Source organism: Gracilinanus agilis, chromosome 3, assembly GCF_016433145.1.
Source record: "Gracilinanus agilis isolate LMUSP501 chromosome 3, AgileGrace, whole genome shotgun sequence".
Classification (NCBI taxonomy): domain Eukaryota; kingdom Metazoa; phylum Chordata; class Mammalia; order Didelphimorphia; family Didelphidae; genus Gracilinanus; species Gracilinanus agilis.
Genome location: NC_058132.1, coordinates 361,093,331 through 361,115,646, shown reverse-complemented (window position 1 = coordinate 361,115,646; position 22,316 = coordinate 361,093,331). Strand labels below are relative to the sequence as shown.

General features: G+C 34.0%; 1 protein-coding gene across 4 annotated transcripts in view; it reads right to left on the bottom strand.

Moving 5' to 3' along the window:
• CD47 (CD47 molecule) overlaps positions 1-22,316 on the bottom strand; it is a 66,610-nt gene that overhangs the window by 17,409 nt on the left and 26,885 nt on the right. For all 4 annotated transcript variants that reach the window (XM_044670108.1, XM_044670109.1, XM_044670110.1 and 1 more), the window contains exons 3-6: positions 19,687-19,776; positions 3,759-3,866; positions 1,496-1,588; positions 111-203 (exon numbers count right to left, since the gene is read on the bottom strand). In XM_044670108.1, coding sequence (XP_044526043.1) covers positions 111-203; positions 1,496-1,588; positions 3,759-3,866; positions 19,687-19,776 — 384 coding nt within the window. The remainder of the gene's footprint in view (positions 1-110; positions 204-1,495; positions 1,589-3,758; positions 3,867-19,686; positions 19,777-22,316) is intronic.

The window sequence follows — 22,316 nt, the reverse complement described above, 5'->3', positions numbered from 1 at the left end:
AAAAAAAAAGTTAAAAGAAAAAAAAAAGAAATGGTTTTCAATGTTACAGCATTATTAGTGTAAATGAAAGGAAATGTAATCATTCTATATATAGGAAATGTGTTTCTTACCTGTGATACACAGGCTTAGTCCAATAACAGCAAGAATGTAACCCAAAAACTGCAGAATCAATATACCGATGGCAAACAGGGACATCCCAAAAGCTGGGGGAAAAAAATCACAAAGGGGAAGGGAAAACTTGAAAACGTTTTATTTCTCTTTTAAGTATTTAAGATAAAAAATATTGACTATGAATTCCTTGGTTCCTTGTTTTTTAAAATCATAAGCCAAGTCATTAAAAAATAACAGGAAGTTTACATTTCTTGAAGAAATCTAATGGCCCTTAGAACTATAAAACCTGGATCCTAAATCTTTGTTTTACATTCATCATAAAAAGAAACAACTTATTCTAACAGCCAGAAGGCTAGCACACCTTTTTTTAATGTAATATCTTGATGAAAGACACTTTTATAATTCCCAGGTATTTTACATTTTTTTCTTTCCATGTGGCTTAATAATGCTCCCACAAAATTGCTCTGGTGAAGAATTTCATTATGCAAACATGTTTATTCTTATAAACATTGCAATATCTACCAAATTACCTGGCCAACTACCCAGATTTTTAAACTTATAACAAATGAACCCTTCTCTCCTCAAAATGCACTAAACTTCATTTACATGACCAAAAGATTAACAGATATCAGAAAGATTAGGAATGTTTATTAATTTTTTTAAAACGTGGTAATTTATCACCAAGGGAAAATAAATCAGTGAAAATGACATTTTATTACAGTGTGAATTTTCAAAGAGCACATTTTTTAAAAATTGAAACACTAAAGAGTGTTGTGCTGATACAGCCTATTCATCTCACTCACTGTTAAATTATAAGATTTAAAAACTTTACCAATTACAGAGCAAAGAAAATTTTCTGCTTTATGAATTAAGAGCAATATTTTATAGTTGTCTGTAATGCAAACAAAGAACTAAAGGGGAAAGGGATTAGTTTAGCATATCTATCATAACATTTTTTGGGAAAAGGTCATTAAAAAGGCTATGTTGAACATTATTATTTTTGTTTTTTATATAAATTTAAGATGAGAAATCCTTTGTGGAAAAGGTTTTACTTTGCTTTTTTTCTTTATGATGACAAAACTGTAATAAGAATAAAAAGAAATATCAAGCTATTATGCAGCATGATTTCATTCTATTAACTGAATTCAAATAAAAATGAAAGTAGTTCATGAAATAAAACCTTTTATAAAAGTTCTAAATGCCTCCAAAACCTATAGCAACTTTTAAAATTAAATCACAGTTTAAAGTGTATGTTACCAAGAGTAACTTTAAAATATCTGAAGTTAGTTTTATTTAAAATTTTCAAAAATTATTTCTAGCAAAAGATGAAAAAAATAAATGACAGATGGGAGAAATCATGCTATAACAAGAAATGAGTCCTTACCTGTCGTAAATAAACAGTATTGGAGGACCACTAATGTCACAGTAGGAATTACAATTAAACCAAGTCCAGAAGCATTCTTCACTGAATATTCACCTGTTAATAGCGAAAATAAATTTAATTTTTGGTTATATTAAGTAACAACTACATTGGACATAAAATATCTATAGCTTTTTAAAAATTGTATAATAGTTGTTAAAACTATTTTAGTGAATAAAATGGTATTATTCTCACGTGAGGAAAAGTAAGAAAACAAGTGTTTTAAGAGAAGCAGGATCAGTAATTAAACCTCAACCAAAATCCAATTCATCTCAGATTCAGCATTTCCAAAACTGAACTACACCCTTCCTTTCTTTCTCTGCATGTGATGTCTTGATAATTTCATTTTCTCCTACAGCTTTGACTATTACCCTCTGGAGAGGTGGATCATAATCTCTACCTCTAGCCTTGAACTTTCCCTTGAGACTTTTCCCTTTTCCTTAACCTCTATCTCCCCCTTGAAGTTCTACAGATATCTCAAACTCAATATGCTCATCCTGAGCTCATCTGTCTTTCTCAAAAAACTCTATCCTTCTGACTTTACTATTTTTGTCTGTGAAACCACCATTCACCCAGCTTTTCACTTTTGAAACTTTATGGTATTACTTTTAACTCTCCCATCTTTTTGTTTCCAGTTACTAAGTCTTATAGATTTCAGCTCTAAAATGTTTCTATCAGCATTCTCTTCCTCTCCACTCTCACTGCTACCATTCCCATTGCCACCTGCCTGGACTACTGCAGTAGTCTCCTAAGCAAATCTTTCCACTGTACCCTCTTCCCCTTCCAAATCAGCCTTCATACTGTCAGAATATCTTTTATAAAGAAATTTGGTCATGTTACTCTTCTCAAACCCTGAAGTGGTAAGCTCAAACTCAGTCTTACATTGAATATCTGCTATTAAACTATTTTTCAAGACTTATCTCATAGTATTCCCGTCAACTTTTTACATTTCTGTGAAACTGAACTAGACACTGTCTTGCATCAAGTTCTGAATTTTCTGTTACACAACTCCTTGCTTATCCCAGGCATGCTTTCCCACCACCCTCCTTACTTGTTTAATTCTTACCAATACTTTGAATCTTAACTTGTCCATAAAGTTTTCCCACATTAATAAAGTCCTTTCCCCCTCCAACCAATAAACATTTATTAAGCACCTATGTGCCAAGCACTGTTCTCAAGGCAATCTCTCCTAGCACTTTGCTTGCATCTCTATGCACTGTAAAAAAATAAAATGAATATAGAAGGATAGATTTAAAAATATTATGGTTTTAAAAGATTTATTGGTAGCCATTATCTCATTATCACAGCACTTATCTTTAATTTAAATAATACTTACCTGCATATGTCATGTACCTGCCCTCCTAAATTGTAGTTCTGGAGAAACTTACAATTTAGATAAGAGAGCATCTTATCTAAACTTTTTATCTCTCCCCCCCCATTCCTAATATAGAATTCTGCTGGCAATATGTGTTTAGTGTTAGGTTAAACTGATGTCATCTGCCCACTTCTTTGTTCAAGAAGTTTCCCCAGCCAAAAATAACTCAATACCTATCCAAATTTTATCCACCCAGTTCTTCAAAGGTCAAATCAAGTCCCACTTTTTTTTCAAAAGCCCTATTTAACTACACTGGCTTATACTGGTTTCTCCCTTCCATTAACCCTTACAGAAATATCAGAGTTTATTTATAAGGCTGCATATGTATTCTGCATGTGTACATATAATTGTTAAATGTATGCACACAAAATATATGTGAATGCATGTCTGCCTACATACATGTGTCTGCCAACATATAGTGGAATGTGTATATACTTGTTAAACTGGAGGGAACTAAACATACATGTCCACATATACATATAGGTACAAATATAAACAGATAAATTTATATATACCTGTATGTGTATAGGTACACACAAATCTATGCCTTTTATCTCACTATCTAGAATATAAGATTCTCATATATGAGAATATAAGCAAGCAGCAGGTCTTATAATATTTGTGCTTTTCCCGAAACACCCAACACATTGCTGGGCATATAGGAGGTGCTCGATTCTTAATGATAGACTAATTAACCTCAAAAATTGAACCTCATATGGTCGGTATATCCCAAAGACCCAGCTGTACCTGAGCTCATGCCACTTTAAAACAACGCACTGTGTTAAATTAATGCAATAAGGTAATTAGCCATAACTCTATACCCTGAAAAGCCACTCTTTCTTATCAACTTACCTGGTACAAAGAGAACGGCCCCAACAATAACCACCACAGTAAGGAATAATCCAGCAATAATTAATCCAATAGTTTTTTCACTTGTACAGTTGGATTTATATTTAAGCGCTTAAAAGAAAAAAGAAAGAATTATTTCAACTCAATCATTAAAAAACCATTTTGCTTCTACAACTTCTAGTATCTAAATAAGATACAATCCAACTGAACAAAAATGTCTTATGATTATAAGTAAAAATATCCCACTTATTTGGGGAGTTTCATTCTCTCAGACTTTTATTTAAATAGAAAGTTATAGTTAAAATGCTGACCTTATCGAGGTTATGAAGGATCTCTAATCTCTTAAGTGTGGTCATTCCCTTCATCAGTGAAGACAACCATCTTGCCATACCTTCTTGGCTGGTTTATCCCATTAATCCTCCCCAGGATGCATGTGTACATGCACCACACTAATAGAGCTGGCAGTGAATAAAAAGAACTAAACCATACATATTCTAGAAGAATATTCTAGAAGGGTGCTACCTTACATGAAATTATCAAAGTAAACTATGAGTTTTCATAACAAAGGAGGAAATAAAATGTATGTAATTGGAGTTTTATTACATGGAAGAAAATTAAAGGAAATATTTTTAAATCATTTCTAATGTTAAAAAAACTACCGAAAGGTAACAGCGTCACTTTTTTTTTTCTGGCAAAAGCTATACTGTCAATTTAGAGATAACAAATATTGTGGATGATATATTTTTTTATTGTGGATGATATATTTTTAATTAAACAAAAATTTATCTTTCTAAATATATTTTGATTTGGCTGTTACAATTACTTTATGAGGTACTATTGCATAGCAGATGAAAGTTTGCCTTGGAGCCCCAAAGACCTAGGTTTCAAGCTTGCCTTTGCTACATACTAGTACTTATGGGTCAAATTACTCAGATGATGGATGATTAGACATTTTTATTTTCTCCAGGCTTTGTGAACTCTCAAAAACTTCCCAAAATAGAAATTATATGCAAGAGTAATTGCTATTGCCTCCATAAGCCAAGATACCAAGAAGCCTAAAAAGATAACAACCTGATGAATCGACAATAAAGAAGGCTAATTAATTCCTAACAAGAACACTCAACAGTCCTTCCCTCACCAGCCTTCTTCCTTTGACAGGATGGTACAACCTGAGTCACTAACTTGTGCTCTGGGATCCTCTCAGCAATTCCCTTCTGGCTGCTACTGTCTCTTCCAGCACACCATTTCCATACTCTCACCAAACCATTCTGTGGCAACAATTAGCTGACACAAAATCTTTGTCCACCCCCTTGGGAATATAATAAAACGGAAACTGTTCATCCTGGGGGCAGCAGTATAGTGCTACAATGCTAAGTCAGAGGACTAAGAAAACAGGAAAATGGAATAAGATGCCAGCATGAGATGGAGGGAGGAAAGGTAGAGAATTGCATTAAACTAAAGGAGAAGGATCTAGAATCACAATGTGAGAGTAAACTAAGACTACTGTGACAATCTGAGCAGGATCTGCCATCAAAGGGGGAAAAAGTCAGAAGGTGTACAACAAGGGAATAAAAGGAAAAAAACACAAATTACCAAATATTTTAGGAGGAAGAAATTTAATGAAAAATCAACAGGGAAAATAAACTTTCTTAATATTGCAAAATAAAGGAAACTGAATCAAGGACCTTGTGCATTTGCTAAAGAACATGTTACCACAATGAAGATGTTAATAAATAGTTCAAGAGAGAAATAAAAATTCTCAAAATAAAAGTTAAAAATGGAGAAATTATATAATTAATGACTTGTACACAGAAATAATTGAATAAATAAAAAACATGAATCCATAGTAGTAAGTTTCATCACAGAAGCAAAAGAAAATAAGTCATTGAGAATAGCTATTATACTAGCATTTATATATGAATTTTAAGATTTGCAAAAGACTATACATCAAATATTCACAACAACTCCATGTGGTAGGTAGTTTATTAGTCCCATTAAATGATGAGAAAACAAGACTAAGGGAAATCAGGTGAACTTGCCTGGGTTCACATTGCTAACAAGTGTCAAAGAGGGAGGATTTGAACTCATTTCTTCCAGATTCCAAATCTAGCATTCTTAGGTGCTTAAACACCAACCTACCTAGATATAAACATATTTAAGTGAAGTATAGTTGGGAACAAGAGAAGCAAAATACAAAAATGTTCTTAAAAACACACACATTATCTCTACATAAACAAAAGAAATTGCTCTCAAAGACAGGATACAGAAATAATTTGAAGATCATACCTCCCTAGAGAACATAATAAGATGGGGGAAAAACCCTGAACATCATAAAATAATAGTACAAAAAGCTGACAGATCTTCTGAATACAGAAATCAAAATGCCAATCAAAAGAATCCACAGATTGCCTCCAGGAGGAAAACAAAAACAAAAATTCTAAAATGCAAACTCCAAGACCCAGAGTGGTTAAATTTAACAATACCAATGACAATCAAGAAATTCTGCAAATGAAGCAGAAAAAAGACCTTTAAATATAAAATAAAGGAAACTTGAATAACATAAGACTATTATCCATGAACAATCACAGGAGGGTAAGGGATAATATATTCTTAAAAGTCAAGAGATTAAGATGAAATTTAAAATGACATTCTCTGAATACCTGAGTCTAATCAATGAAAAAAGATAGACATTTATTAAGAGAGGTATTTGAAGCATTCCTACCAAAACAACAGACATGAGCAGACACAAACACAAGATAAATAGAGCTAAGAAAATTACAAGTAATTAAATAAATTATACCATATTAGAAACTTTGTAAAAGAGGGCTTACAAAAACTAGAGAGGGCAGCTGGGTGGCTCAGTGGATTGAAAGCCAGGCCTAGAGACAGGAGGTGTAGGTTCCTATCTGGCCTCAGACACTTCCTAGCTGTGTGACTCTGGGCAAGTCACTTAACCCCCATTCATTGCCTAGCCCTTACCAATCTTCTGGCTTGGCACCAATATACAGTATTGATTCTAAGATGGAAGGTAAGGGTATTTAAAAAAAAACAACTAGAAAATGAAAAGGCCTCCAATAATAACTGAACCAAATTTCAAAGGCAACCACAAAATAACAGCAGAGGAACTATAAGAAATTTATTTCTAAAAATACATAATGGGATAAAGAAGAAATTGGAGCTTAAAGAGGAACAATGTTGGCAGAGAAGGAGGCCTATGGACTAAATTTCACAAACCTCTGAGGCTAGATTTGAACTTCGGTTTTCCTGATTCTAGGCTAAGTGCTTCAACTATTGTGCTCACTAGTTGCCTCTAAAAAAAATCTATGGTATAATCTTCTTTATTATAATTATCCAACATGTTGGTCAATAGCAATACCTATATTTATGTTTTTAATACAAAATCCTTGCTTCTAAGAATTATGGAGCAGTAGATAGAGAGCCAAGCCTGGAGATGGGAAGTCCTGAGTTCAAATATGGTCTCAGCTGCTTCCTAATTATGTGGCCTTGGTCAAGTCACTTGACCAACACTGTCTTCTCCTTACTATACTTCTGCCTTGAGAGAGAGAGAAAGACAGGCAGAGAGAGAAAAAGAGAAAGGGGGGGGGGCAGGCAGAGACAGAGAGAGAAGGTGGGAGGAGAAAGAATGACTTAATTATATTCTTACTCATTAAACAAAAATCTCCAACTTGTATGTTAGCATGATCTGTCTGATGCTCCAGCCATCAATATCTTTGAAACACAAGTTCAAATTCTTTATCAGTTGACTTCATAGTTCGCCTTGGCACAGCTCACACACAGTTGCTATACTTTAATAATGTTCTGTAGCAATTATGTGGTGTCCTGTTAGCTAGCCTGTTCACAAATTCTGACAGTGTAGAAGGGCTGTAAAAAATGTGGTTTTGATGCATACAACTTCTAGGACCTTTTTATCTGTGATCTTTTGTTACTATTAAAAAAGTAAGTGAATCTAACTGACAAAAATTGGTCTAAAAGTTAAAGGTGGCAACTATAACAAATATCAAGTCATCTCTAAACATCTATGACCCAAGCAAAACTTCAAGTTTAATGCACTAGACTGGCACACCAAAGACTATCTAATTTGTTAGTATTATAGTCTAGTTACTTGACAGCAGAATCTATTTCTCAATTTTAAAAATTGCTGCTTTTACAAGAAGATTTCAGAATGAAAGTGAGAAAAAATCAGCATATTAAAGTAAGTCATTATAGAAAACAATAGCTATAACTATTTTTTAAGTTTTGACTTTTAAATCATCCCAGTACTGTTTTACTTGAGAAGACAAAAAAGATAGCAAGCATTTGTTAATTAAACACAAGGTGTCAGGCACTATGCAATGTATTGCGGGGTTCAAAGAAAGGCAAAAACCCTGTCCCTACCACACTAAAAAAGCCTTGGCATTCTAGTAGAAAAGACAATATGTGAATACTTATGTACATGAAAAAAATGTATTGAGTGGATGGAAGGTAATATGTGGGAGAGAAGGAGGAAGATTAGGAAAGAAGTTGGGATTTGTGCTGAGTCTTGAAGGACGCCAGGGGAAGCTAAAAAAAGACAATGGAGAGGTGAGAGGAGGGAGTTTTCCAGATATGTAGGGCAAAATGTACATGACAAGAGTTGGAAGATGGAGTGTTGTATGAGAGAAAAAACAAGTAGGCTACTGTTAACGGATTTTAGAGAGCAAAGAAGGGTGGTAAAGTGAAAGTGAAGAAGAACCATAGTTGCAAAGGAATTTAAAGACCAAACAAGGTCTTTATTTATTTGACTTTATTTGACTCTAAAGTTAACAGGAAACTATTGAGTTTACTGAAAAGGGATTGTAACAAAGTAAGAAGGGCACTGTATTGTAATGAAATAAATGTAAATAAAATGTTATTTCATGTATGTAAACAAATATAAATGATATGTTATTAAATTTTGTTGCAATAATTCTTGTGAGGAAGGTGATACTATTATCCTCATTTTACAGCTGAGTAAACTGAGACTGAGATATTAAGTGGCTTGCCCACAGTCAAACAGTTAATAAGTGTCTGAGGTGGGGTGTGAATTCAGGTCTTCCTAACTCTAAGTCTAATATTCTATCTATCCACTATGCTACCTGGCTGCATTGTTGAATGATTCCTTTTTTTTTTTTTTTAAACCTTTAGAATCAGTACTGTGTATTGGTTCCAAAAAAGAGTGGTAAGGGGTAGGCAATGGGGGTTAAGGTGACTTGCCCAAGGTCACACAGCTAGGGAGTTTCTGAGGTCACATTTAAACCCAAGACCTCCTCATTCCAGGCCTGGCACTCTTTTATTGAGTCACCTAACTGCCCCCTAAAATGATTTCTAATTCTGTCTCAGACATTTAATACTAAGTAACCTTGGGCAAATCACCTCTCTCAACCTGTTCCCTCATCTGCAAATTGGAGAAAATAACAGCATTTACTTCACAAGGTTGTTGGGATGAACTAATGACTTAACGAATGCAAAGCATTTTGCGCACCTTAAAGAGGTATATATAAATACTAGCAAATAAATCCAGCAGCCATCTGCATTCAAATGAAGGAGCAAATTATAGATTTTATTCTTTTGCCACTAAAGTTATATAGGGAGGGAACAGACACATTTCTCAAAGTCTAAAAAACTTTACATGAATAATTTAATTTCAGAATCACATAGTTTGAGAGTTGGAAGGGACCTCAATGGATATGAACTCTAATCTACACAAGACATGTATCTCTGATAGAGTATATATGACAAATAGTTTTCCCATTCTACTATAAGACATTCCAAAAGAAAGAACCCACCACTACTCCAGGCAACCATTCCAATTTTGTAAAGCTCTAATTATCAGTTTTCCCTGATGTCAAGCTTAAATTTGCCTCCATGCAGTCCCAAAATTATGGAGAAGGGAAGGAATGAAAGCTATCTCTGCCACTGAGAAACAGAGATACAAAAACTGACTCCTAGGATAAAAAAAGCAATGATTTTATTTGGATTTAGGAAAATGAAAGGGACATATAGGAGAGAGTTGAGGAAGGGAAGAAACCTACTGTTACAATATCAGAAATAATTATCAAATTCCATCAGACTGATAAGAGATGGCTCACTTCCATAGTAATTGATGTATGAGTAATGGAAAGTAAATGGCAAGTAATAGGAAGAAGGGACAGACCCTGATTCTAGTCTTCACTATCACTAACAATTTGATTGACCTTGAGTAAGTCACTTCCATTCCCTAAATCTCTGCTTCCTTAACTCTACAGGGAGGGGGTTAGGCCAAGCAACCCCTCTCTAAGGTCCTTTCTAGTTCTACAATTTAATGATTTTTATGACTAGATAATTGAAAGCAATGATCTAGCTAAGAGAGAAAATAGACAGGTCAAACCTGAGGTTAGAAAATAGATTGGCAATAGTAATTATAATAATGATGGTGTGCTGTTCTTTTATGGAGATGATGATCTTGGTAGATTATCAGTAGGGCATGCCCTTGGAGTAGTCTCTTGGTTGTTGTGAAAGATTTGCATTACTCCAGCCACACACTCTCACCTCCATGCAACTGTTAAATGTTTGGTAGACAACTAGCAAAGTCTAGATTGTCAACTATGGAATGAATCAAATCTAACTGGAGATCAAACCTATGCCCTTCTCCTATCACAGTTCTCTAAACAACTGAACTATATAGCCAAAGCAATACTTATATGACTTCTTCAAATACTACATTTAGCAGGCTCAGAATCTAATTATGAACTGTAGTAAATGTTATAAAACAGCAAGAAGTTAAAATGTTTGAACAGAATGTAAGGTGGACTCAAGAGAAAAATATATCAAGATGACTTTCCTTTCCATGACTAATAAATGAACAGACAAAGTCAAAAAACATGGGAAAAAGTTTAATTTGGTGGCAAAACAAAGGGGGAAACACCACTTTGTTTATTTTCTGATATCATAACTACTTTCTGATAATTCAGAAAGGAGAGATGGTAAGAAATATTCAGGTTTTCTGACATTACTTTTTCATTCTGCTTATACAGAGAATAAACTTAAATGAAACAGATGAATATTTATAATATAAATAACCAGAATAGCAGAATAGTGAATTTAAATAATTCAAACTCAGAAAAAAGAAACTAAACAAGCCATAAGTGAACTCTCAAAGGGAAAAACTCATTACCAGATGGAATTACAAGTGAATTTTACCAAATTTTCAAAGAACAATTAATTCCAATATTGTCATATTTTTTGCCAAAAGCAAAAGAAGGGACTTTCCAAATTTCTTCTATGACACAAATATGGTCTTAATACCAATAATTTATGCCATGAATGCAGAGTTGAATTAATTTGGGAAAACAATAAACAGAATTGATTGTAATGACAAGAACTACAAAAACTACTATATCATCTCAACAGATATAGACAACACTTGAGAAAAAATTAATATATATTTATGTTAAAAACAAAACTAGAAAGTACTAAGAAAAGGACTAAATGGACCCTTTCTTAATAAGGTTAATAATATATATCTAAAACCAAGGACCAGTATTATATGGGATACCAATAAACTAGAGTCCTTTCTAGAAAGATCAGAAGTAATTCAGGGATGTCCACTGTCAAAATTACTATTTGATACAGTGTAAGAAATGCTAGCTATAGCAATGAGATAAGAAAAATAAATTAAATAATAAGCATAAAAAAGAAACCAAATTATCACTTTTTGCAGATGATGTGATAAAAGATTCTAAAGGCAACTAAAAATTAATTTACTACAGTGAAATTACAGGATATAAAATAAATGCAAACAAAATATTATTACCCACAAAATACAGAAATAAGAGATAGAAAAGGAAATGCCATTTGAAATAACTACAGTAAATATAAAATACCTGGGAGTCTACCTATCAAGATATACACAAGAATATGAATTACAACTACAAAATATTATTTAAGGAAATAAAGGTAAATTTAAATAATAAATTAAATGATTAAAGAACATTAATTACTCATGGGTAGACAAAGTCAATCTAATAAAAAATGGCCATACTATCTAAATTAATTTACTTACTAAGTGCCATATGAGGCTACCAAAGGATCACATTATAGAACTAGAAAGAAGAATGAAATTTATTTGCAGGGGGAAAAAAGGTCAAAACAATTAAAAAAAAGAAGGAAGTTGATTTGGAAATAGTAGATCCTTACCTATAATGTAAAGCAATAATCATAAGAACAATTTGGTACTGTTTAAAAAATAGAGCAATCATTAGTGGAACAGATAAGTACACTGCATACTGAAGGAAATGAACCTCGTAGTCTTCTGTTTGATAAAGCCAAACCAACTATTTTAGTAAGGATTCACTATTTGACAAAAACTATGGAGAAAACTGGGTAAGAGGTTAACAGAAATTAGGTCTACACCAACATCTCAAACCATGTACCTCCAAACAGACATATGACCATTACAGAAAAGGTGATAAAAAAAAAATCAAAGAAATAAAGAAGAAATCTTTTAAACTTATGAATAGGGGAAGAGTTCATGACCAAATAAGGGATAGAGAAAGTCAATGAAGAGAAAATAGACAATTTTGATTAAAAATTTTTTGGTTTGTGTACAAATTTGATGTAGCTAAATTAAAAGGAAAACAGTTAAATGGAAAAGAAATATTTGTAGCAAGTCTCTCTGAAAAAGGTCTCATTTCCAAGATATTAAAAGAATTTATTCAACTATGTAAGAATAAGAGCCATTCCCCAATTAATAAATTTTCAAAGGATATGAATAAGTTTTTAACTGAAGAAATCCAAGCCATCTATAGCTACATGAAAAATGTTCCATATCATTAATAATTAGATAAATTCAAATTAAAGCAACTCTGACATCCCACCTTACTACTTTAATATTGGTAAAATGGACCCCAAAATTGGAAAATGACATATTGGGGGTAGGGGGACCTGCAGGAATGTCTATTGGCACAATAATGCACTATTGATGGAGTTATGAATTGATCTAAGCATTCTAAAAAGTATGTTTTCCCCATTTAAAAAATTCTGAAGTTAACAAACATCAACTAAAATGAATACTTCCATTTTCATTGTAGGATAGAAAGGGCCATAAGCAAAAAAAGAATCTCTAATTACTAAATCTCAAAGAGCAAGCTTTATCACTGAATGCAAACATAAGGCATTTATTTATCTGTTTGATGAGTTTAGAGTTCTTTGAATAAGAAATTTTGGCCCCTTTAAGTAGTTGGACCTGAAGAAGACTTGAGTCCTACTGGAAAGTCTTTCCCTAGAGACAGAAGAAAGCAGGATCTAAGAAAATAATCCACTCAGGTATATCAATGGAAGGCACAGTCCAAGCTTTTCATTCAGCAAGATTTTGTGGATTGAGATTAAGCTTGATGAATACTGCTGGCCCTTTCCCCCCCACCCCCACCCCAAGCTAAAAGGCACATCCAAGGTTTGAGAAACAGCTTAAGTATAGCAAAGATTACTGTTGGGTTAATTTAATGTACTGAATAAAACAAATCAAGACTCAAGCTGGACAACTGATTCTGCAGAGGAAAGTAAGATCATTCTAGGGTTCAAATAATCCACCTACCTCCTTCATACTAAAAGTAGTTTCTGCAAGATATGGTTAAGTAAAAAAAAGCCACATCAAACCAGAAGAATTGTTCACTTCTGGTTTACTGCATTAAGTTATAACTTTATGACATGCCAACTAGTGTCGACCTCAACAAAACTCTCAATATTGTGCTTTACACAAAACCAAATAGAAAAATAAACATCATCTGAATTTTACATAGCACTTAAAGTGTCTCTTCAAAATACTGAACATTGGTTAGTTTATGTATCAATTCCTTTCTCAAACTAACACAACAAAATCCTAACATACACAAGTACCAAATCCAAAAGTTGAAACAGAATACTGATGATGAGTCTTAAGAACACATTATCTGGAGGCTAGCAAGTTGTCAGTTACTATATACTTTAGATTAAGATGGGTTCTTGGGAATAATTCAGTCCATCCTCTCATTTCAAAGATGAAGAAATTAGGCTACAAGAGGGAAAGTGACCTATTTAAAGTCCCACCCTTAACAACTGATAAGAGAGTTGGAAAAAGAATACACATCCATGGTAGTTACCACAATTATGGGCAGCTTCTGCACCTTACCTCTATCAATCTTTTTGGGAAGTGTTTTTTCTTATACTTACTCTTCCTTAGGATAGGGAACTCCAAGTGTGGAACTACCTCAACTGATGACAAATGCAACTCATCTTTGTTTCAGTGGAGAAATCTTTGGGTGTCACCAGAAGCATAGAGTATTTAAGTGACTTAAGATAACTACTAATGTAGTAGTGTCCAAGGTAAAATGCAAACTGCGTTCTTCCTAACCCCATACCAATATTCTATCCCTAATAAATACAAATAGCAAATAAAAAAATATTAGCCTGCTGCAATAGTTTTACTAATTTTAATTTGTACTTCATACAGCAGACATCCTTAGCTCCACTATCCTTAGCAAAGAATTTGACAGCTCAAATATTCTAGGAATCTGAATGAGGAGGGAAAGCAGTAAACATGTTAAGGAGACAACTTTCTAAGATGAATAGTTTGGATACCTATGGGTTCAGAACTGTGGTCCTTAATGATCACATAGATAAGATTGAGGAAAGTAACTTTCTGTGGATTAATTAGGTCAGGACTTTCAAATTCGTAAGTGACTTTTTCGTCTATGAGCTTGCAATAGGAGTTTACATTTCCCTTGGACTTGAGAAGAGTAGCCATGGAGACGTGGCTGGGAATATATGAACTGACTTGACACAAGTTTCTGATGGCCTTTCTTCTTATTTCTTTCTGTTTGGCAACCAGAGGTTTGTCAGGTGCTATGCTGACATTTTCTTTCTTTTTCCTTCCATATTTTCATGAAAAAGTAATTAAAATCCAGCTTTCCTCTCTATAATAGCCCTATCCAACCTGGAGTTGGGCCAAGGAGTAGAGGTTAGGTGTTAAAGTCATATTCTCTCTTTTTCTATCTCAAAGAACCAGAAATTCTATGGTCTTGTTGTACAGCAGGTGGATCTCTAAGAAGTAATCTGGAGCCATCCTCCTGCCAAGGATAGCTGTGTAACTTAAAACTTTTGAGATTATTGTTAAAAATTCTTTTTTTATTTTAAAACGTTATTTTTAAATAGTTCACATAGTGAGTAGAAATTTCCCTTAATTCTACTGATTCTGGCTTGCCCTTTGATCCATCCATAACACTGCTGGGTTTGTATGTACCCCAAAGAGATAATAAGGAAAAAGACTTATACAAAAATATTTATAGCCGTGCTCTTTGTGGTGGCAAAGAAAATGGAAAATGAGGGGATGTCTTTTGATTGGGGAATGGCTGAACAATCTGTGATAACTGATGGTGATGGAATACTATTGTGCTGAAAGGAAATGAACTGAAGGAATTCCACGTGAACTGGAAAGACCTCCAGGAATCAATGCAGAGCAAAAGGAACAGAAACAGGAGAATATTGTACATGGAGACTGATACATGGTGGCACAATTGAAAAATAGGCTTTTCTACTAGTAGCAATGCAATGTGGGAGCAGAAACGCAGAAGAAAAATATATGATCTATCATGTAGTTTGATATGGATAGGATCAGGATTTTGATGTTAAAAGATCACTCTCCTGCAAATATGAATAACATGGAAATAGGTTTTGGACAATGATATATGTATAATCTAGTGTGGAATTGCTTGTTGGCTCAGGGAGGGATGAGGGAAAAGGGGTGGGAAAAATCATGAATCATGTAACCATGGAAAAATATTCTAAATAATTTTTTTTTCAAAAACTGATTTGGGGGGCGACTGGGTGACCCAGTGGATTGAGAGCCAGGCCCAGAGACAGGAGGGCCTCGGTTCAAATCTGGCCTCAGACACTTCCCAACTGTATGACTCTGGGCAAGTCACTTAACCCCCATTGCCTAGCCTTTACCATTCTTCTGCCTTGGAACCAATACACAAGATTGATTCAAAGATGGAAGGTAAGGGTATTAAAAAAACAAAAAAAACCAACTGATTCTTTTGTGTAGTTCTTCTTTGCTGGATTCTATGTTCAAAGCCTACAAGTTCCATTTTTTAGAGTTATTGTCCTTAAAAGATAAAAAAAAAAAGTACAGCAGACTAATTATAGTATATATAAAAATGAAAGTGCACATAGGAAGCACTTAAAATACTTGTTGATTTGTTAAAAGGGATTTAAATTGAAAAGGCAGAGAAAACTCTCTTTATGGACATTCAGAAAGATATTAATGAAAGTAAATAGAGCAAAGAGAGAAGCTACAAGGAGAGAATATCAGTTAGACACCCAGAGAGTAACAGGAAACAAAATCCAAGAAAGGAGCCAACAACAACAACAACAAAAAAGATAAAAACAGCCACCATTATCCCAGAGAACTACACACACAGGCATTAAAAATGGACCGCAGGCAAAATTAATTAGAAAGTGTAATGCAAGGAGGCATATTTGACACCATTATCACTGAGACCCTAAGGATGAGTTTGCAACTCTACATCTTCTAATTCATGGCTCCTGATTATGAGCTCCAGACAAAGAGAATAAATATATTCACTCTTCCCTTTGGTAGTCCTTCAAATGCTTGAAGGGTTATCACTGAATCATAGAATAATAATAGGTAGAATTCACATAGCATTTAAGATAGTGAGGAAATTAAAGCTGAGACAAGTTGTTACTTGCTCAGGGGTCACATATGACCCTTAAGAGATAAGATTTGAACTCAGTCCTCCCTTACTCCAAATCCAGCACTATTCACTCTGCCAAGTGATTTAGAGCTGAAAGGGACCTCGGAGATCATTTAGTCCAACTTCCATATCTTACAGATGAGAAAACCAAGCTCAGGGAGATGAAGCAATCTGCCTCTACTCACAGACAATCAGAGGTGGGATATGAATGAACTCCCCAGAGACTGATTTTTCCACTGGGTCTCAAATGATCCTTATGTGACATAGATTCAAGGATCTTTACCGTCTTGGTTGCTACCTTCTGGATGCTCCTCAACACACCAAAATTCTCCCTAAACTATGATACCATAAACTGAATTTGATATTTTGTATCCTTTTTAAAAACCCTTACCTTCCATCTTAGAATCAATTCTGTGTATTAGTTCCAAAGCAGAAGAGCAATACTGGGTAGGCAGTGGGGTTTAGGTGACTTACCCAGGGTCACACAGCTAGGAAGTATCTAAGGACACATTTGAATACCAAAGCTCCAGTCTCTAGATCTGGCTCTCAATGCACTGAGCCACCTAGCGGCCCCTATGACCTCTCTTCAAACTGCTTAAAATTACATTTGCCTTTGTAGATGCCATATTTCACAGATGATTCATATAAAGACGAAAGTCAACTAAAAATCCCAGGTCTTTTAAAAATAAACTACTACCTAAGCATAAATCCTCCATCCTATACTTAAGTTAATTAATTAAGTTAAATTTTTTTAACCCAAGAGTAAGACTACTACCCATTTACTCCCAATGAGTTTCAACTTATGAGACACATACTGTCAGTATTCTTTTGGATGCTATCATTCTGTATTAGTTTTCTATCCCAGATCTGTGTCCTTTGTCATTTGTGTCTTTATCCAAATCACTGATGAAAAGAATCAAACAATAAACTACTTGGAGCCAAAAACAAATTCTTGGGTGCTCCACTGAGGACAAATGTTTGAGCTTTCTCTTTGCCAAAAGCAGAATACCTGGCAATCTGCTAGTTGCCTTAAAAATAACTTAATCCTTCAAAATATAGAAGAAAGAAAAATTAGGTTCTGCCTTTCTCACCAATAGGTAGAACTTGGATGAAGGGATGGAAATGATGCTGACTTTGTGATAGAAGAGGAAAGCTAACTACATCTGATGTCCTTGCACTTTGGGAGAGGGGATTTCATGCACTTGAAAAAATGCATCCTTGACTCTGGGAGAGGGAGATTCAAAGATAGGTAAGTTCTACATGGATTAATACTGCTCAAAGACAGGTCAGGCAACTACGGATAGGTCTCTCTAAAGAATAAAATTTTGAAGAATGGGAAGATAAATAATTCTTATGAGAAAGAATAAAGAAGAGTCGCTTAAAGAAACAGATGTAAATGCACAGGGAACTCACTACCCAACTTGGATATGAAAAAAATATAAGTGGGGAATGGAAATAGGAGAAGGTCCCTAAGAAACAATACAAAAGGTTAGCAAGAAGAGTATCAGTATATTTACCATGAACTGAGAGTCTAGTAAGCAAAACTAAAGATAACAGAAAACTATTTTTAAAAAAGCTTACTGAGGAAAAGGGAAGATCAGAGAATGGAAAGGATAAATGTTTTGGGTAAAGAGGAAAATAACTGACTTCAGAAAAAAGAGCTACTTTATTTTATTTTTGTTTGTTTGTTTGTTTCAGGGAAAAGCAGATGCATTAGAACAGCTGTACACAGCAGAGATCAGTGCCAGAGATGATACAAGCGTGAGGGCATTGAGGAAACATTTTAAAAGGTATCTAAGGAGGCAAAGATACCAAAGATCTGAAATTTTTATTTATTCATCTCAGTAAGTGGCAACTTAATATCTAATATGCAAATACATATATATCATATTTTAAATTGACCCTATCAATACTTCTAGAGAAGTATGCATAAAAGATCTATTATAACTTCAAAAATTCTCATTTCCATCACTAATAGGCAAAAACTAAATGTATTAATTATCATAAAAATAACTGTAAGCACAAATAAAATTTCTCTAAACTCCAATGAATTCAACAAATATTTACCTAAAATCTTACTAAGTTTAAGACACTGTACTAGGTGTTGGAAAGACAAAAACAAAAAAACCATGAAAAGGTTAACATGAAGAACAGCTAATTTACCCAGAGTAAAAATGACTAATAATTGGTGCTAAATGTTATGCAACTGAAGTAAGTACTCAGTATTATGGTCATTTGACTGAATTTAATCAAATCAAAAGAAAATTAGCATTTTTCCCTGTGGCTAATAGGGATACAGCAGGAATAATATGCCACTAATCAATGACCTTTGATTTGGTCAGAATAGAAAATTCCCCTGAAGGTATTACTTTCACTAATACATACCAAACTTCACCAATAAATAATAGTCTTTAGAGTTTTGCCCACAGAGATTAAATGACTTCTCTCTTTTTTAAAAATTAAAATCCTTACCTTCTGTCTTAGAATAGATACTGAAATATCAAGTAGTAAGGTGGTAAGGGCTAGGTAATAGGAGTTAAGTGACTTGCTGAAGGTCACATAGCTAGGAAGTGTTTGAGGTCAAATTTGAATCCAGGTTCTCTAATTCCAGACTTAGCACTCTTCTACTGTGCTACCTGGCTGCCCCTGATTAAATGACTTCTCTTGTTACATAGTTTATAAGTGTCAGAATTGGGCCTTGAACCTAGGTCTTTACTGCCTCCAAGCAAAAGTTCTATTCAGTATGAGCAAGCATTGTTAATACTGTATTCTGAGGATTCACTTGTTTAGACTGGGAAATTTAACAATGGGAGAATAGATCTTTAGACCCGAGGTATAATTTTAGCATTAACATATTATTGTGATCCAAGGACCTACCATTAAAACTCATGGTGCTATCTCTTTATCCTTAAAAAGAAGGAGGAAAATACTGACCCTCACTCTTAGAAACTGAAAGTGGGTTAGGAAAGAGAGTAGTCTATTGGAAGGATTAAGTAAAGCACAAACTACTGTACAATCACAGCAAAACACATTTTTATTTATTGTATTGGCACTGTTTCAGAAGCACATTATCAGCAAATTGTTTCTTTGGATATTTCTCTACCATTGTCTCAAAAGAACTAAGCAATTTTACTACCAAAAAATGTACAGAAATAAAAAAAGAACTGATTTATTTTAGTACTTACTCACAATACCGAATTGACCCCAGAAAAGCAGTATAGCCAAAATCGGAAAGATGACGATGAGAATGTTTTCTTTTGGGTGAAACCATGAAACTTTGAAGAAAAAAGAGAAATACACATTAGGTCTCATAATCACTTTAAGTAGTTTTAATTAGTTATACAACCATACTTTACTGTCATGACTGAAAAATAACTGTAAGCCTTTGATATTAATATGTAAAACTTGTAAGCCTAAAAAAATCATGGTACAGTTCACTTACCTTGGACAAAGTAGTTTAACTGGATCATAGCTCTAGCGCTAAAAGGACTTCAGAGTCTAAACTGTTTCTTTATTTATAAGATGATCTATAAGGTCTCTCTCAAATCTACCATTCTATGATTCTGTGAAAATGTCTTAATTCCTAAAAGTATATTCAATATACTTTCCATAACTTGTACTTGATGAACTGTCAGTTTTCAATCACTGGCATTAATAAAGGGGAATAAATATATTCTGAAAGTCAGATAAGAAAAGCATCTACAGGGGTATGAAATGCCTTTATCTTCCTTTTACATATTTTATTTATAAAAATGTTTTCATATTTTCTCTTAGAGAGTCATACAAATATGGTTAATGTTGCAGGAAGTCACAAAGTAATCAAACTACATTGTGAAAACCTGACATGGGAAGAACTAGGGAGCAAGACACTATTCTTCTCCTCCCACTGTGTAACTTCCTCCCCAGCAACCTCTCCAAGCTAAGATTAATGCAAAATAATGCTACAGATAAAGGGATTTTCTAAAGATAAAGTACATGGAGGGAATAGGAATGTCAAAGTTGAAATAAAACACATTAGACATGAATATTTTCTTCCATCTTCCTAAATAAAGCACAAATGAAAAATGTAAATGAAGGAGTGTTATAACAAATTTGAAATAAACAACTTTTTAAGACACTGAAAAGTAACTTGAATGGCATGCAGGTAAGCTCTATACCTTATTATTAAATGTGACAATTACAAAATTAATTCCTCTAGCAGTAGATCATTAATTATCATCATCATCAATACAACAATAATAAATAACAATAGTCACAACAAAAACTGACATTTATATAATGGGTTATGATTTTAAGATAACTTTGCATCTTACCACATTTGAGCTTCCCAAGAGATTGTAGAAGTGCTGTTATCCCAGATCATGCAACTAGTCAGTCTGAGAAGGTATTCACCCAGGTCATGCTACTAACACTATCCAGTGTTCTCCCAAACGCTAATATTTCCAATTGGAGGCATCTGGTACTTTCTAACAACTACCCCTGGACATCATTAATACGTAGGGAAATTCACTCTGCTTCCTCCTTCACCTCACTATCCTCCATTATCAACATGTGTCAATAAAAATCCCAAACCTACAAGTAGAAAATTAAAATAAATGATCTTATGGTTTTTATACAATAATAAACTTATCTTTGAAACATTAAGATCAGAAAGTTAAAAAACCTATAAGATGCTTGCATTAATTACTAGGTAGTTATGCTACCATTAGAAATTCCAACTTCGAAATTTCTTGGATAATATTTTTTTAACAGTGCTTTACTAATATTAACCCAAGAAAGTACTTGTTTATAATGTTGGTCGTGATGAAAATTGTCCAATAAAAGTTTAATGACTAAAAAGAAAACAATGTTACAGTATTGTCTGACCTTATGCTAAATATATATACACCAAGAAAGATGTCCTAGGATACCAGAAGTTTTTAATTTCTTGACTTTCTCCAATATTTTATGTTACACAACTGAAGTAAAAGCTGTACATTTTTTCCTCAGCTAAAACCCTACCAGGAATGAATAATAAGGAAGTCTATGAATGATGCTTTTATTTACACTTACCTTCCCAAATGTAAAATGATTTTTTAAAAAGTTCTGTCCCTTGGTTATTGCATTTAATAGAAATACTAGCAAACAAATGCAGAAAAACAGAAATAATAAATGCCACTTTTCCAGATCATAATGTAAGTAAGTGTTGGGTCAAGTTGGAAAAGGCAAACAAAAGACTTAATATTTTATCCTAGAGGTTGAGGGGAGGCACTTGAGGCCCCTGAATAAGGGTAGGAGATGTGGATGTGAGGGAGACATGCTTAAGGAAGATCACTTTGACAGCTGAGTAGAACATGGACTTGAATGGGGAAAGACACAATTCAGGGAAACCAACCAGCAAGCTACTCTAACAGTCTAAGTATGTGGTGATAAAGGCCTGGACTGGGATGGTGGCAGTGTCAAAGAAGTGGGTATATATGAGAGATCTTATGAAGTTGGAATTGTCAGAAATTCATAACCAATTGGATATGGTAAAGAGTGGGGTGAGAGTGAAAAGTTGAGGGTGTGCTCCAAAGAAATAATAAGGAAAAAGACTTGCACAAAAATATTTATAGCTGCACTTTTTGAGGTGGCGAAAAATTAGAAAATAAGGGGATGCCCTTCGATTAGGGAATGGCTAAACAAATTGTTGTATCTGTTGGTGATGGAATACTATTGTGCTAAAAGGAATAATAAACTGGAGGAATTCCATGTAAACTGGAATGACTTCCAGGAACTGATGCAGAGTGAAAGGAGCAGATCCAGGAGAACATTGTACACAGAGACGGATACCCTG